The 16,389-nt window shown below is 45.1% G+C and overlaps 1 protein-coding gene across 5 annotated transcripts in view; it reads right to left on the reverse strand.

The window, feature by feature from the left end:
• Positions 1-3,678: 3,678 nt before the first annotated feature.
• Positions 3,679-16,389, reverse strand: part of cblb (Cbl proto-oncogene B, E3 ubiquitin protein ligase) — a 306,490-nt gene continuing 293,779 nt past the window's right edge. For 3 of the 5 annotated variants that reach the window (XM_072513618.1, XM_072513613.1, XM_072513616.1), the window contains 2 exons: positions 7,287-7,403; positions 3,679-4,546 (listed from right to left, as the gene is read on the reverse strand). In XM_072513618.1, coding sequence (XP_072369719.1) covers positions 4,266-4,546; positions 7,287-7,403 — 398 coding nt within the window. In that variant the 3' untranslated portion in view covers positions 3,679-4,265. The remainder of the gene's footprint in view (positions 4,547-7,286; positions 7,404-16,389) is intronic. The other 2 variants (XM_072513617.1, XM_072513614.1) reach the window with 1 other exon arrangement.

The raw sequence follows: 16,389 nt of genomic DNA on the forward strand, positions 1-16,389 counted from the left end.
ACATTCAGTGAACAAGTGCTCATAGCGGGAAGCAAAATATTGCCTGTTGTCATTTATACAAGTTGATTGGCACAGTATTCCTTTAAGTAACAGATTAATGTATCCATCATTAAAGACTGGCCATTAATTCATGATTACTTAAAATGCCTACTTTTTGAACTGCGATCACACTAGGTGCCAAAAAAGTTTGAAGATAGTCACAAAAAAATTCTCACAAATGTTTCCTTGATCGGTTCTTTCTCGAGAATGTAATGTGGATTCATTTGCAAATTTGAGCAGAAAATGACTCCTGTATTATTTCACAATATTAAGAATCTCAGACCTTATTAAACTATCCAGTGATGGGAAGAATGCACAAGATGAAATATTAAATTCACTGGAAATTATGCAACTTTCTGCACTTTCATTTGTGAGATACGCTAATCATTTGGCATTTTCAGGGAAGACTAATGGAATGGGAGATTGCAAGCCGGTATGAGCCAATAAAATCCGAGTCATTGTAAACCTGTGCTCCTGTTTCATGAGTGTGGAGAGGATTTTTTTGGACTCTGCAGTTTAAAATAACAAAACTAGTCCACTTGTACACTATGAAGAAAGGTTCTAGACACTGTACCAGCATTCACAAGCTAAAAAAAAACAATGACCTTTCACTCCAGCAGAAATAATAAAAATGTTTAAAAAATGGACACAATTTATTTGTTAATACTGATTTTTATAAAATATTTTACATGAACAGATAAAGTATTTAAAAGGTTACTGAATACTCAATTGAAAAAAAGATCAAAAGAACATCGAACAAAGTATAAATTAATTGCACATACTTTGCTACTTGTTAGACAAATAAAAGGGCATCCTGCTCAACAGAACTATGAGTTAGATGAAGAAAAACCATGATTAAAAAACTGCAGTAGTTTCTTATTTAAGAAGAAGAGTCCTCTCGGGTTCAGAGTACAGGTAGTACCCGATTGCCAATGAACTCCACCACCAACAGAATGAGGAGGCTTCCACCTGCAGGCAGTCCTTGGTAGTGTACTGCATCATTTCAGGGAGGTGTCGTTCAGCTCAAAAGTACAGAGTAATGTTAACGTATCACACCAGAATACAGTTTCTATAAAACAGACTTTTGCTCACCATTCAAATGAAAAACACTTGGTCTTTGAATCACATCTTCAGCACAAATGAACCTACTATAAACGGTTGCATGAAAATAGCTGAGGTGTGACTGCCAGCAGAAAAATATGATGGTTACATCGTGATCCAAGAGAAAGTTAGACGGCAGTTCAATATCATCTGCAGGATAGCTAGTGCCTGCAAGTTGCTATAGGACTGTACATTTTTCACAGGTTTCATCCGTAATAAATTCAGGAGGTCCCATAATGTCAACATATCAATGTCCTCGAAATACTCAAAATGTCACAAACTTCAAGAAGCTTTCCAGAGCTCAGACTTCGTGCAACAAATGTAGCCCATGAACAATATACATCTCCAGTTATGGGTGCCTCAAGAGAGATTTTACCATTAATGCACGTTAGAACTATTTAGCTTCAAACATTTACACTAAAAGACATAAGAAAACTAAGACAAGCGGGCCAGTGCAAAGGAAAAAAAGCCAAATTGAGAATGAACGGAAATCTGAATATCGGATGTATGTGCGTGGCAAAAGGATGTCATTCAAATTTATTGAAGGTAAACTATTTGGAAAACAAGTGCCACTCCTGAAGCGGATTTCAAAATCTAAAAGTTCTAATAACTGCTGCTGGCTTTTCTGTAGATCTAGAATGGTGATCTGTCAGTAACCTGGTGAGGGGGTGCGTCCTCAATTGAACAGATCGATCATTGTCCAGGATTTTAAAACCAATGCTAAATAGTTTGTCTCATTCTCCGGACAACAAAATTAAGTACACCTTAACACAACACTAATAATGATTAACAACATTAACACTGTGAATTGGCTGTCAAACTGAAAATACTGGAAAAAAAATTAAACGCCTTAACATTTTCGTTAACTTTTAATGGAAAGCAGCAATTCTCCCACTACACTCACAGAGGTATTATTTTGATTTAGATTGGGGCGAGAAACTGAAAATCGAACATTCCATTCCCCATCTGCAATGGCCCCCCATTTCACAGGAAACGCAAATTGGCTATAGCATCAGTCACCTTCAAACTTTGAACAATAGTATAAAACAATGTTATTGACTGGAAATGAAAACCACAACAATTGTTCTCCAATTTCACATGACCACCCAATGCCAAAATTACCCCAACTGTATTTAATCCAGTGGGAATTATGGTGAGCAAGATTGAGTGCATTAATGCATTTATAAATATAGCAAAAATAAAAATTACATTAAAAATATTGTTTGCAACTTCCGCTCATCCCTTCAAAGTTCAAATTATTTTAAGATCCACAGGGTTGTCTGTAACTTTACCATTGCTATTGTGTGGATTGACCAATAGAGGTCAGTATGATAGCAGAAGACATATTCTGAGCATTCCGTAGCTGATGGCGTACCATAAAATACAGTACTCACTGGAGCTAAGATCAAGAAACTGCCATAAACCTGTTACTGCAATTTAATGAAAGATATAAAATATTCAATAGCCACAATGTTATGCATCATTCAGTTACTGGTTTAAATGACAAGTTAGTTTTAATACTGTCTTTCGGTTTCTGACTTTAGTGATCAAGACACCTTAAACCGTTCAGAATAAAGAACTACCACTCAGACCTGAATAGGCCTTAAAACTAACCAGTTACCTGCAATGCTACTGACTGAACATTGTTACGAAGACTAGTCATCTTTTACATAACAACAATGGATATTTGCCCTGAGTTTTGATTCACCGGACATTATGGTGACACCAGGCAAATCTGAACCAACCACTCCTTTCTCCAATGTAACCTAGAGAACTGGCATCAACAGAACCAAGTCAGTTTGTCATCCATTATAGAGCAAATATGATCCCCTACCATTGCGAAGAAAGGAGTAGACACTTCATGAATTGACAGGAAGCTGTTCATCATTCACAGCTACCATGTCATCTGCACAATGTTAGCAGCGCAAAGTCTGATTCTTTCTTCGGGCTGAATAGTTGGCTGAAACTGGCTCTAAATTACAGTGATGCCAGACATGAAAATTGACTACCCTCAACTTTTCCAGACAAAAGGGTGCTGATGCTGATAATACATCACCAGAAAATAATGGTTTTGTCCCACTGTATATTCACAAATGTTAAAACTGATACTCTTATTCTGCTACACAGTTCTATTAATATATTGGCACATAATTGAATGGAGGCAGTTTTACATTCATTTGGCCATAATCAGTGTATAGAGGGTGTGTATCATCTCTGATTCATCCCTACATCTAGCACTATAAATTATTTAATTTTTTTTTAAAAACTGACAAATCTATACTTTGGAATTGATCCAGCAAGCAATGTCACAATTCACAAAGATACATCAGCATCTTTGCTGCATTAACCAGAAACCTCAAAACCAGTTTTGCTGTCAGAATACAACACAGATGAAGTAGCTGGGTCATAAAATAAGATGAAAAATAGAAATAATTAAAAAAATACATTAAAGCTGTGCACAATGGAAAGCTGCCAAGGTTACACAGTCAAAATACTACCTTGAAAGGCAATACATGGACAAATATATGTAACTCCACATTCAGAAATTAGTTTTTTTTAATAAAGAAATTTCACTTTATCTCAGAAAAGACTCAGTAGTGAAGGCCACATGCTTTTTGCACCTGTTGAATAGACAGAAATGCAGCAAATTAAAGCATCTTCAGAAAGAACTCATTTAGTCTGTGCCTAGATTAAATGATGAGGGAGAAGAGGTCAAAAACGGCAGTGTGTCCCCATCAGTGCAGATGACGTGAAAGGAATGCTGCAGCAGGGTTGACAGGCCCCAAGAGTCCAGACGTAAAAAAATACTGAGACCGATAAGACTGTATGTCCCACTTTAAACAGTTCAGAAGACTTCAATAAGTTTTTGACAGCGTTAAGCAGCAGAGATCTCAAGCAATTCACAGGAGTGAAATTCAAGGACAGTAAACTTTCTTCTTAGTTGAACCCTGATTCTTAACATTATGGCTAATAAAAATACAAAAGCATCACTCGCTATTTCCTACCAGAATCTTTTTCAAGAAACCCGCAGAAACAGTCTGTACTCAGTCAGCACACAATTGTTCCACCAGTTGAATGCTACTTTAAAATTCAATGCTCTTCAGAAATTTTGGAACAGCTCCTTGCTATGGATTGAGGCGTGGTGAAATAGGAGGAAAGCAGGCAAATTCTCTTAAAATATTTCTTGCCATCTCGACATTATTGTTAGCTATCAGAAGAGCACGTTTTACATCTTCAAAGGAGTAGCCTTCTCCCATCAGTTTTGCAATTTTAGCATCCACATTTTCTCCTGCTTGGCTACTGGGCAAAGAGGTTGGCTCTTGAACATGGTTTTTCTTGTGGTAACCATCTGGTGCAGTCCTTCGGGGCAGTGGCTTAGGAGGTCTAGCTGGAGCTTGGGAAGTATCTGAAATAGAAAACAAAACAGTAAAATACTACAGTCCGAATGAAAAGTGGAATCTGTCAAGTGACACATGCCCCATTCTCACTCCAGTTCATTGTCAGCGGAGTTTATAAGTATTTAAATACCCAAGCAGCCAAGTACTTTTGGCAAAAAACCCAGAACCCAACTTGATGATAAGGACACTCTACAGCATTCACATTTATTCTTAGATTATATTTTTGTATACCATCAAGCAATTCCAATGCAGAGAGGCAAGTGAGAACTCTCAAATTACTGTCAATTGTAATTCCTCAGTAAACCAAATTTTCTAGTTCATTCAGTCAGCCAACCTGGTTTTAATTCCAGAGGTTGCTGTGTCTTATAGACATTGGGCGCAATTCTCCGGAAACATTTCTTTTTTTTTAATAAACATTTCATTGAAGTATTTTTGGTTTTACAACACTGCCAAAATAAACAATGTACATGAGTCTCTCCAGAAACATTTCTAAGTGTGCTAGCGAGTGGGAATTGCCGTGAGCTCCCCGGCGCTCGGCGCAGTCGGTACGGTAACGCAATTCAACGTTAATTGGTCCACTTAACGAGGCCCCACGGGCTACTCGTCGCAAATGAAGGCTCGCCAGCTGATTGTCGGGTCTGCGCTCGCCAGCCTCCCGCTAACAAGGTCGAGCAAGCTGCACTTGCTCAGCCAACCCTAGCCAGCTCGCGACAATGCCGCCCAGGAGACCGGCCCCAAGTTTCAGAGATGCTGCCCTGGGAAGCTGTTAGACGCCATGGAGGCCAGTAGGGATGTCCTGTTTCCCCGAGGGTCCCAGAGAGTGCTGCCTGGGACGAAGTGGCGGTAGTTGTCAGCTCAGGAATGTGACCAGGACTGGCCTTCAGTGCAGGAAGAACATCAACGACCAGGCAGCTCGAGGGAGTAGACATAAACGCCGTCCACCTTCCCGCCCGCTCCAAAGGAGATTTCATCCCCCACCACCCCATGCGGCTCTCAGCCCTTCCTCTACCCCCAAACCCCCTTAACTGCCCCCCTAACACCTACTTCACACCTCCTCTTCCACCACTGTGAACCATGCGTGTAGCTAACAATGCCCTCTCTGTGTCTCTTCAGGAAAAATTCTCCCATACCACCAGGAAAGGGCCCAGACTGGCGGAGGGGTGCCTGACATAGGAATTCTCACCTCCTTCGAGGAACGTGCTCTGGAGGTGAGGGGGATGGCCAAGGACAGATCAGTCATCCACGCGAAGGCTGGCGGACGCCGCAGAGATCATAAGACATAGGAGCAGAATTAGGCCACTCGGCCGATCGAATCTGGTCCACCATTCAATCGTAGCTGATATATTTCTGATCCCCATTCTCCTGCCTTCTCCCCATAACCCCTGATTCCCCTCAGAGCCAGATGATGCGGGGCAGCCGGGGCTCGAACCAGCTGCCTCTCCGTGCCCAGATGAACCCCAGGGCCCTGTGGGCACTGACCGGAAGAATGGGGGCACTAGGTGTCAAGCTAGACCAGTCGCATGGAGTGGCGACGGTGGCCACCAGCCCACTTGAGTCCCACCCCTCTGATGAGGCCACGTCTCGCAGTCAGCGCACGGGAATGGGCGGCACGGCTGTGCATGTGCTGCCAAGTGAGCCTGGGCTCTCCGGCCCCAGAAGACGCCCACCAGGGACATCGGAGGTCACAGGACAAGGTAAGCAGCTGACTGCCTCCACCTCTGATGCGCAGCCCGGGGAAACACCAAGACATAGTGGTAGAGCTAGGAGGGCCAGGCACGTTGAGCATCACGGAGGGCACTGTGGGATGGGGGTTGAGACACCATCGGGAGTGGGGTTTGTACAACACATTAAACATCTTTTTGCACAACCATAATGATGCCTCTGTCACTTCCTTCCGCAATGCGGGCTGATCCCCGGACCCTTTGCCCATCTCGCCAGGCACCTCCGACACCCCACCCCGTGGTGCTAACACACCCTCTGGCCATGGGCCTGTCCCCGGAGTTGTGTACCATCCCCTGGGTTTTCGGATGTTGCATGTGTGGTGATACCTCCCGTATTGTTCAGGCACAGTGTCCAGGCGTCAAGGTGTTATTGAAATGCTGGGCAATGACTCCCACATGCTACATGGTCCGTCCACCCACGGGAATCCACTTGGGTTGTGCGAAGTGCTCATTTAACCACAATTGTCAATTCCCCATTAGCAATAGCCTTCAACCTCACAGCCAGAGGCCTCAGCAGTCGGTGGAGCCTATGGGTGATCGTTGGGTCAGACGGGCAGGGACAGAGTTGTCCTGGAAGGGTTGGCATTGGTTTCTCGCCACGCTACGGAGAGATCCTGATTCCGCCTACGGGAGCGGGCCAGTTGTAATTCAAACTGTTTGGCGCCTGGCATGGATCTCGTTTTTGGCCTTTCCCGCTATTCACCGGCCTCATTACGCTTGAGCAATAGTGTAACGAGGCCAGAAAATTGCGCCCATTGTTTCTCTCAAAGACAAGCAACCTAGCTTCATCCTTTTGGACTGATGATTTATACATCAGTGATTGAAATCAAAAAAGTGCTGGAAAATGATTGAAAGTGAGGACCATAAATGGATTGTGTGTGGAATATATATAATAATCAAAATACTAGAATTCTCACATATCGGAATAGTGTTTCTCATAATGAAGATTCACCAGTATCTGTGGACAATAGACTATTTGGTTCCAGTTATCCTTGCTTCCTTAAGTTCCTGTTTTTCTCCCCCATACCTGCCAATGATGGGAGATGATCATATTCTTGTGATATCCTGTTGGATTTCTGATTATCTTCAACTGTCCTTCTAACTGGAGGTACCGGAACACTTGGTGGGTCAAACACAGCATCTGCTTAAAAATAGAAAAAGTTTAAAGTATTTCTTATCAACATTTTCAAACATTTATTCAGTGCCTTATCACGGGTCCAGAAATGTCTCAAATGCTTCATAAAACGTATTGTTCAAATCATGAGTTGTTATATGGGCAAGCAAAACCGAGATGAACATACGAATTAGGAGCAGGAGTAGATCACGGCTCCTCGAGCCTGCTCTGCCATTTTAAGAAGATCATAATTGATCTGACTGTAGCCTGAACTGTGTAGGGCAGCACGGTTAGCACAGTGGTTAGCACAGTTGCTTCATAGCTCCAGGGTCCCAGGTTCGATTCCCGGCTTGGGTCACTGTCTGTGTGGAGTCTGCACATTCTCCCCGTGTCCGCGTGGGTTTCCTCCGAGTGCTCCGGTTTCCTCCCGAAAGATGGCAGGGAAGGGAGTGCAATGTTCCTCCTGCAGGATGTTTGAGGTGAGGGATGCCGTTAGTGTCCCTGCTGATTTTACCTGCAGGAAATGCTGCCATCTCCAGCTCCTCCAAGACCGAGTTAGGGAACTGGAGCTGGAGTTGGAAGAACTTCGGATCATTCGGGAGGCAGAGGGGGTCATAGATAGCAGCTTCAGGGAATTAGTTACACCAAAGATTGGAGATAGATGGGTAACTGTAAGAGGGACTGGGAAGAAGCAGTGAGTGCAGGGATCCCCTGGGGTTGTTCCCCTGAGAAACAAGAATACCGCTTTGGATACTTGTGGGGGGGGGGGGGAGGACTTACCAGGGGTAAGCCATGGGGTACCGGCCTCTGGCACGGAGTCTGTCCCTGTTGCTCAGAAGGGAAGGGGGGAAGAGGAGCAGAGCATTAGTAATTGGGGACTCGATAGTCAGGGGCAGAGATAGGAGATTTTGTGGGAGCGTGAGAGACTCACGTTTGGTATGTTGCCTCCCAGGTGCAAGGGTACGTGATGTCTCGGATCGTGTTTTCCGGGTCCTTAGGGGGGGGGGGGGGGGAGGGGGAGCAGCCCCAAGTCGTGGTCCACATTGGCACTAACGACATAGGTAGGAAAGGGGACAAGGATGTCAGGCAGGCTTTCAGGGAGCTAGGATGGAAGCTCAGAACTAGAACAAACAGAGTTGTTATCTCTGGGTTGTTGCCCGTGCCACGTGATAGTGAGATGAGGAATAGGGAGAGAGAGCAATTAAACACGTGGCTACAGGGATGGTGCAGACGGGAGGGATTCAGATTTCTGGATAACTGGGGCTCTTTCTGGGGAAGGTGGGACCTCTACAGACAGGATGGTCTACATTTGAACCTGAGGGGCACAAATATCCTGGGGGGGAGATTTGTTAGTGCTCTTTTGGGGGGGGGGGGGGGGGGGGGGGGGGGGGTTTAAACTAATGCAGCAGGGGCATGGGAACCTGGATTGTAGCTTTAGGGTAAGGGAGAATGAGAGTATAGAGGTCAGAAGCACAGATTTGACGTCGCAGGAGGGGGCCAGTGTTCAGGTAGGTGGTTTGAAGTGTGTCTACTTCAATACCAGGAGTATACGAAATAAGGTAGGGGAACTGGCAGCATGGGTTGGTACCTGGGACTTCGATGTTGTGGCCATTTCGGAGACATGGATAGAGCAGGGACAGGAATGGATGTTGCAGGTTCCGGGGTTTAGGTGTTTTAGTAAGCTCAGAGAAGGAGGCAAAAGAGGGGGAGGTGTGGCGCTGCTAGTCAAGAGCAGTATTATGGTGGCGGAGAGGATGCTAGATGGGGACTCATCTTCCGAGGTAGTATGGGCTGAGGTTAGAAACATGAAAGGAGAGGTCACACTGTTGGGAGTCTTCTATAGGCCTCCAAATAGTTCTAGGGATGTAGAGGAAAGGATGGCGAGGATGATCCTGAATAAGAGCAAAAGTAACAGGGTAGTTATTATGGGAGACTTTAACTTTCCAAATATTGTTTGGAAAAGATATAGTTCAAGTGCATTAGATGGGTCGTTTTTTGTACAGTGTGTGCAGGAGGGTTTCCTGACACAATATGTTGACAGGCCAACAAGAGGCGAGGCCACGTTGGATTTGGTTTTGGGTAATGAACCAGGCCAGGTGTTGGATTTGGAGGTAGGAGAGCACTTTGGGGACAGTGACCACAATTCGGTGACGTTTACGTTAATGATGGAAAGGGATAAGTATACACCGCAGGGCAAGAGTTATAGCTGGGGGAAGGGCAATTATAATGCCATTAGACGTGACTTGGGGGGGGATAAGGTGGAGAAGTAGGCTGCAAGTGTTGGGCACACTGGATAAGTGGAGCTTGTTCAAGGATCAGCTACTGCGTGTTCTTGATAAGTATGAACCGGTCAGGCAGGGAGGAAGGCGTCGAGCGAGGGAACCGTGGTTTACCAAAGAAATGGAATCTCTTGTTAAGAGGAAGAAGGAGGCCTATGTGAAAATGAGGTATGAAGTTTCAGTTGGGGCGATGGATAGTTACAAGGTAGCGAGGAAGGATCTAAAGAGAGAGCTAAGACGAGCAAGGAGGGGACATGAGAAGTATTTGGCAGGTAGGATCAAGGAAAACCCAAAAGCTTTCTATAGGTATGTCAGGAATAAGCGAATGACTAGGGAAAGAGTAGGACCAGTCAAGGACAGGGATGGGAAGTTGTGTGTGGAGTCTGAAGAGATGGGCAAGATACTAAATGAATATTTTTCGTCAGTATTCACTCAGGAAAAAGATAATGTTGTGGAGGAGAATGCTGAGACCCAGGCTAATAGAATAGATGGCATTGAGGTACGTAGGGAAGAGGTGTTGGCAATTCTGGACAGGCTGAAAATGGTTAAGTCCCCGGGTCCTGATGGGATTTATCCTAGGATTCTCTGGGAGGCCAGGGAAGAGATTGCTGGACCTTTGGCTTTGATTTTTATGTCATCATTGGCTACAGGAATAGTGCCAGAGGACTGGAGGATAGCAAATGTGGTCCCTTTGTTCAAAAAGGGGAGCAGAGACAAACCCCGGCAACTATGGACCGGTGAGCCTCACGTCTGTAGTGGGTAAAGTCTTGGAGGGGATTATAAGAGACAAGATTTATAATCATCTAGATAGGAATAATATGATCAGGGATAGTCAGCATGGCTTTGTGAAGGGTAGTTCATGCCTCACAAACCTCATCGAGTTCTTTGAGAAGGTGACTGAACAGGTAGACGAGGGTAGAGCAGTTGATGTGGTGTATATGGATTTCAGCAAAGCGTTTGATAAGGTTACCCACAGTAGGCTATTGCAGAAAATACGGAGGCTGGGGATTGAGGGTGATTTAGAGATGTGGATCAGAAATTGGCTAGCTGAAAGACGACAGAGGGTGGTGGTTGATGGGAAATGTTCAGAATGGAGTTCAGTTACAAGCGGAGTACCACAAGGATCTGTTCTGGGGCCGTTGCTATTTGTCATTTTTATCAATGACCTAGAGGAAGGCGCAGAAGGGTGGGTGAGTAAATTTGCAGACGATACTAAAGTCGGTGGTGTTGTCGATTGTGTGGAAGGATGTAGCAGGTTGCAGAGGGATATAGATAAGCTGCAGAGCTGGGCTGAGAGGTGGCAAATGGAGTTTAATGTAGAGAAGTGTGAGGTGATTCACTTTGGAAGGAATAACAGGAATGCGGAATATTTGGCTAATGGTGACGTTCTTGGAAGTGTGGATGAGCAGAGGGATCTAGGTGTCCATGTACATAGATCCCTGAAAGTTGCCACCCAGGTTGATAGGGTTGTGAAGAAGGCCTATGGAGTGTTGGCCTTTATTGGTAGAGGGATTGAGTTCCGGAGTCAGGATGTCATGTTGCAGCTGTACAGAACTCTGGTACGGCCGCATTTGGAGTATTGCGTACAGTTCTGGTCACCGCATTATAGGAAGGACGTGGAGGCTTTGGAGCGGGTGCAGAGGAGATTTACCAGGATGTTGCCTGGTATGGAGGGAAAATCTTATGAGGAAAGGCTGATGGACTTGAGGTTGTTTTCGTTGGAGAGAAGAAGGTTAAGAGGAGACTTAATAGAGGCATACAAAATGATCAGGGGGTTGGATAGGGTGGACAGTGAGAGCCTTCTCCCGCGGATGGAAATGGCTGGCACGAGGGGACATAGCTTTAAACTGAGGGGTAATAGATATAGGACAGAGGTCAGAGGTAGGTTCTTTACGCAAAGAGTAGTGAGGCCGTGGAATGCCCTACCTGCTACAGTAGTGAACTCGCCAACATTGAGGGCATTTAAAAGTTTATTGGATAAACATATGGATGATAATGGCATAGTGTAGGTTAGATGGCTTTTGTTTCGGTGCAACATTGTGGGCCGAAGGGCCTGTACTGCGCTGTATCGTTCTATGTTCTATGTGCTGTTAGGTAATTTGGACATTCTGAATTCTTCCTGTGTACCCGAACAGGTTCCGGAATGTGACGACTCGGGGCTTTTCACATAACATTGCAGTGTTAATATATGCCTACTTGTGACAATAAATATTATATTATTATTATTCTGCCTAACCCCGATAGTCTTTGATTTCCTAAAATCCATCCACCTCCGTCTTAAAACTAATTGACCCAGCCTCCACCACTCTCAGGGGAAGAGGGTTCCAAAGATTCACGCCCCTCAGAGAAAAGATTTATTCTCATCTGTCTTAGATGGAGACCCCTTATTTTGAAACTGTGTCCCCTGATCTAGTCTCTCCCTCTAGGGAAGACATCCGTTCAGTATTCACCCTGTCAAGTCCCCTCACGACCTTGTATGTTTTAATAAGATCACCTCTCAAACTTTTAAAGTCCAGTGGATACAGACCCAGTCTGTCCAACCTTTCCTTGAAAGACAATCCCCCACTCCCAAACCTAGGAATCAGTTGAGTGAACCTTCTCTGAACTGTGCTAATGCATTTAGGTCCTTTCTTGGAGACCAAAACTGTACACAGTACTCTAGCTATAGTTTCACCAGAGCCCTGTACAATAATAGCAAAACATCCCTACTTTTATATTCCATTACCCTCACAATAAACAACAACATTTTATTTGCCTTCCTAATCACTTGCTGTACCTGCATACTAACTTTTCATAATTCATGTACCAAGACACCTAGATCCCTCTGTACCTTAAGAATTCAGCAATCTCTCTCTCTCTATATATAACAAGAGTAATTTTGATTCTTCACATTGTCCCACATTGTTCTCCGCCTGCCAAATTTTTGCCCACACACACTACACGTCCTTTGCAGGCTCCTCGGGTGCAATTTACCCAGAAAAGGGCGCTTCATTTTGGGCAGGTTTTGCGGGATGATTTCTGCTGGGTGTTTAGGAACTATCCAGATCATATTATCCACATGTAGTCATTTTTTTGGAGCTTGCGGAATTTCTCACCGAAAAGTCCCACACTGAATTTTTTTCTGCAGTGGGGAACCAAACTCGCTGGCAAGACCAACTCCTCCGAGATTGGGATGCCATTTCTGAAGGGTGCTTAGATCTCAAAGTTAGATTGAGGGTCCCCCACACCTCCCACCCGCTGACAAGGACAACACCCCCAACCCAGAACTGCAGAGAAGCAACCTCCCTCCACCCCATCACTAAAAGTCCGCATGACCCCCCTGACCTCCACAGCACCCAGGCAGGAGGGCGACCAGCTCCACACCCATCCTTGTCAGCATCGGGGCATCAAACCCCCCCCCCACCCCCGCACTAAATGTGCATACCCCACTATGGGGGGGGCAGGATCTCTCCCCACCGTTAAGGCCCTCCCCATTCAGTTGATCTCCCTTCACTCCCCCACCAATCATACACTCTTATCACGGGCATGGGACCCCTCGGGGCCCCCCTCCTTGGCAGTGCTAACCTGGCACCCTGGCACTGTCCATGGCGCAGCCAGTGTGTCAGGCTAGCTCGGCCAGAGTGCCAAGGTGCCAGGTTGGCAAAGCCCAGGTTCCAGAATGCTCTGTTCCCCACCACCCGGGGTCTCCAATGGCCTCCAAGCCCCCCTGTGTGGCTATCACATCTGGAGACCAGCACTAATTCACACCAGCATGAGCCCTCACCGGTGCAGTTGTTGGGAGCTGGGAGATTGCGGCCCCAAAGTAAATGCGCATATTTAAATGAGTTTAATGACACAATTAAATATGCTGATATGGATCATGCCCAGCAAACGTCAATAGCTCGGCTGAATACTTGAAGATCAAACCAATTTTTAATGGCGTAGAGTATTGTTAAATGACGACAATGCACTTTTCAATAAAAAATTGAGTTTTCAAGCAAATGTTCCAAAGCGAATAGGATGTCGGATACAAACTGAGCAATGCATTGTCGTGCAATCACTTTTGAAATAGTCAATAAAACACAACTTTGCAAAAACTGATGAAGCTGGCAACAGCAAACAACTAGAGTATAAAAAAAGGACTGAAGTAATTAATAAGTCTGTGAAAGTTTATAAATAACTTTCTTCTACATTTGCTCAATAAAAATGGAGCCTGGTTTAAATTACCAGAGTTTAATGATTTGTGAGAGAGTTTGCAAGGCTCAATAGGCTTCAAATGATCTGGGCTCTAAAATATATAAGACAAAGTCAATTTGGTATGACTACTTCTGAAGACATCAAGAATCGCAATTTACCGAGTGTTAAATATCTCAGTTATATTGTGATACTGGCAGCCCAAAAGAGCACTGAATGAGAACAGATTTGAATTTACACTCTGAATTTCAAAATGCGGTTCATAGAACATAGAAAATACAGCACAGAACAGGCCCTTCGGCCCACGATGTTGTGCCGAACCTTTGTCCTAGATTAATCATAGATTATCATTGAATTTACAGTGCAGAAGGAGGCCATTCGGCCCCCTGAGTCTGCACAGGCTCTTGGAAAGAGCACCCTACCCAAACTCAACACCTCAACCCAACACCAAGGGCAATTTTGGACACTAAGGGCAATTTATCATGGCCAATCCACCTACCCTGCACATCGTTGGACTGTGGGAGGAAACCGGAGCACCCGGAGGAAACCCACGCAGACACGGGGAGGACGTGCAGACTCCGCACAGACAGTGACCCAAGCCGGAATCAAACCTGAGACCCTGGATCTGTGAAGCAATTGTGCTATCCACAATGCTACCGTGCTGCCCTTAAGAACAAATAAATCTACACTATATAATTTTACCGTAATCCATGTACCTATCCAATAGCTGCTTGAAGGTCCCTAATGTTTCCAACTCAACTACTTCCACAGGCAGTGTATTCCATGCCCCCACTACTCTCTGGGTAAAGAACCTACCTCTGATATCCCTCCTATATCTTCCACCTTAAATTTATGTCCCCTTGTAATGGTTTGTTCCACCCGGGGAAAAAGTCTCTGCCTGCCTACCCTATCTATTCCGCTGATCATCTTATAAACCTCTATCAAGTCGCCCCTCATCCTCCTCCGTTCTAATGAGAAAAGGCCTAGCACCCTCAACCTTTCCTCGTAAGACCTACTCTCCATTCCAGGTAACATCCTGGTAAATCTCCTTTGCACCTTTTCCAAAGCTTCCACATCCTTCCTAAAACGAGGTGACCAGAACTGTACACAGTACTCCAAATGTGGCCTTACCAAAGTTTTGTACAGCTGCATCATCACCTCACGGCTCTTAAATTCAATCCCTCTGTTAATGAACGCGAGCACACCATAGGCCTTCTTCACAGCTCTATCCACTTGAGTGGCAACTTTCAAAGATGTATGAACATAGACCCCAAGATCTCTCTGCTCCTCCACATTGCCAAGAACTCTAACGTTAACCCTGTATTCCGCATTCATATTTGTCCTTCCAAAATGGACAACCTCACACTTCAGGGTTAAACTCCATCTGCCACTTCTCAGCCCAGCTCTGCATCCTATCTATGTCTCTTTGCAGCCGACAACAGCCCTCCTTACTATCCACAACTCCACCAATCTTCGTATCGTCTGCAAATTTACTGACCCACCCTTCAACTCCCTCATCCAAGTCATTAATGAAAATCACAAACAACAGAGGACCCAGAACTGATCCCTGCGGTACGCCACTGGTAACTGGGATCCAGGCTGAATATTTGCCATCCACCACCACTCTCTGACTTCTATCGGTTAGCCAGTTCGTTATCCAACTGGCCAAATTTCCCACTATCCCATGCCTCCTTACTTTCTGCATAAGCCTACCATGGGGAACCTTATCAAATGCCTTACTAAAATCCATGTACACTACAGCCACTGCTTTACCTTCATCCACATGCTTGGTCACCTCCTCAAAGAATTCAATAAGATTTGTAAGGCAAGACCTACCCCTCACAAATCCGTGCTGACTATCCCTAATCAAGCAGTGTCTTTCCAGATGCTCATAAATCCAGAAGAAAAGTACTCGTTCAAGACCTCTCCTATCTCTTCAGACTCAATACACAATCTCCCGCTACTGTCCTTGATCGGACCTACCCTCGCTCTAGTCATTCTCATATTTCTCACGTGTGTAAAAGGCCTTGGGGTTTTCCTTGATCCTCCCCGCCAAAGATTGTTCATGCCCTCTCTTAGCTCTCCTAATCCCTTTCTTCAGTTCCCTCCTGGCTATCTTGTATCCCTCCAATGCCCTGCTGAACCTGGTTTCCTCAGCCTTACATAAGTCTCCTTTTTCCTCTTAACAAGACATTCAACCTCTCTTGTCAACCATGGTTCCCTCACTCGACCATCTCTTCCCTGCCTGACAGGGACATACATATCAAGGACACGTAGTACCTGTTCCTTGAACAAGTTCCACATTTCACTTGTGTCCTTCCCTGACAGCCTATGTTCCCAACTTATGCACTTCAATTCTTGTCTGACAACATCGTATTTACCCTTCCCCCAATTGTAAACCTTACCCTGTTGCACGCACCTATCCCTCTCCATTACTAAAGTGAAAGTCACAGAATTGTGGTCACTATCTCCAAAATGCTCCCCCACTAACAAATCTATCACTTGCCCTGGTTCATTACCAAGTTCGGAGCCAGTGGGCGGGTTGTTGGAGAGTGTTAGTAGGG

This window comes from Scyliorhinus torazame, chromosome 8 (assembly GCF_047496885.1).
Source record: "Scyliorhinus torazame isolate Kashiwa2021f chromosome 8, sScyTor2.1, whole genome shotgun sequence".
Taxonomy (NCBI): domain Eukaryota; kingdom Metazoa; phylum Chordata; class Chondrichthyes; order Carcharhiniformes; family Scyliorhinidae; genus Scyliorhinus; species Scyliorhinus torazame.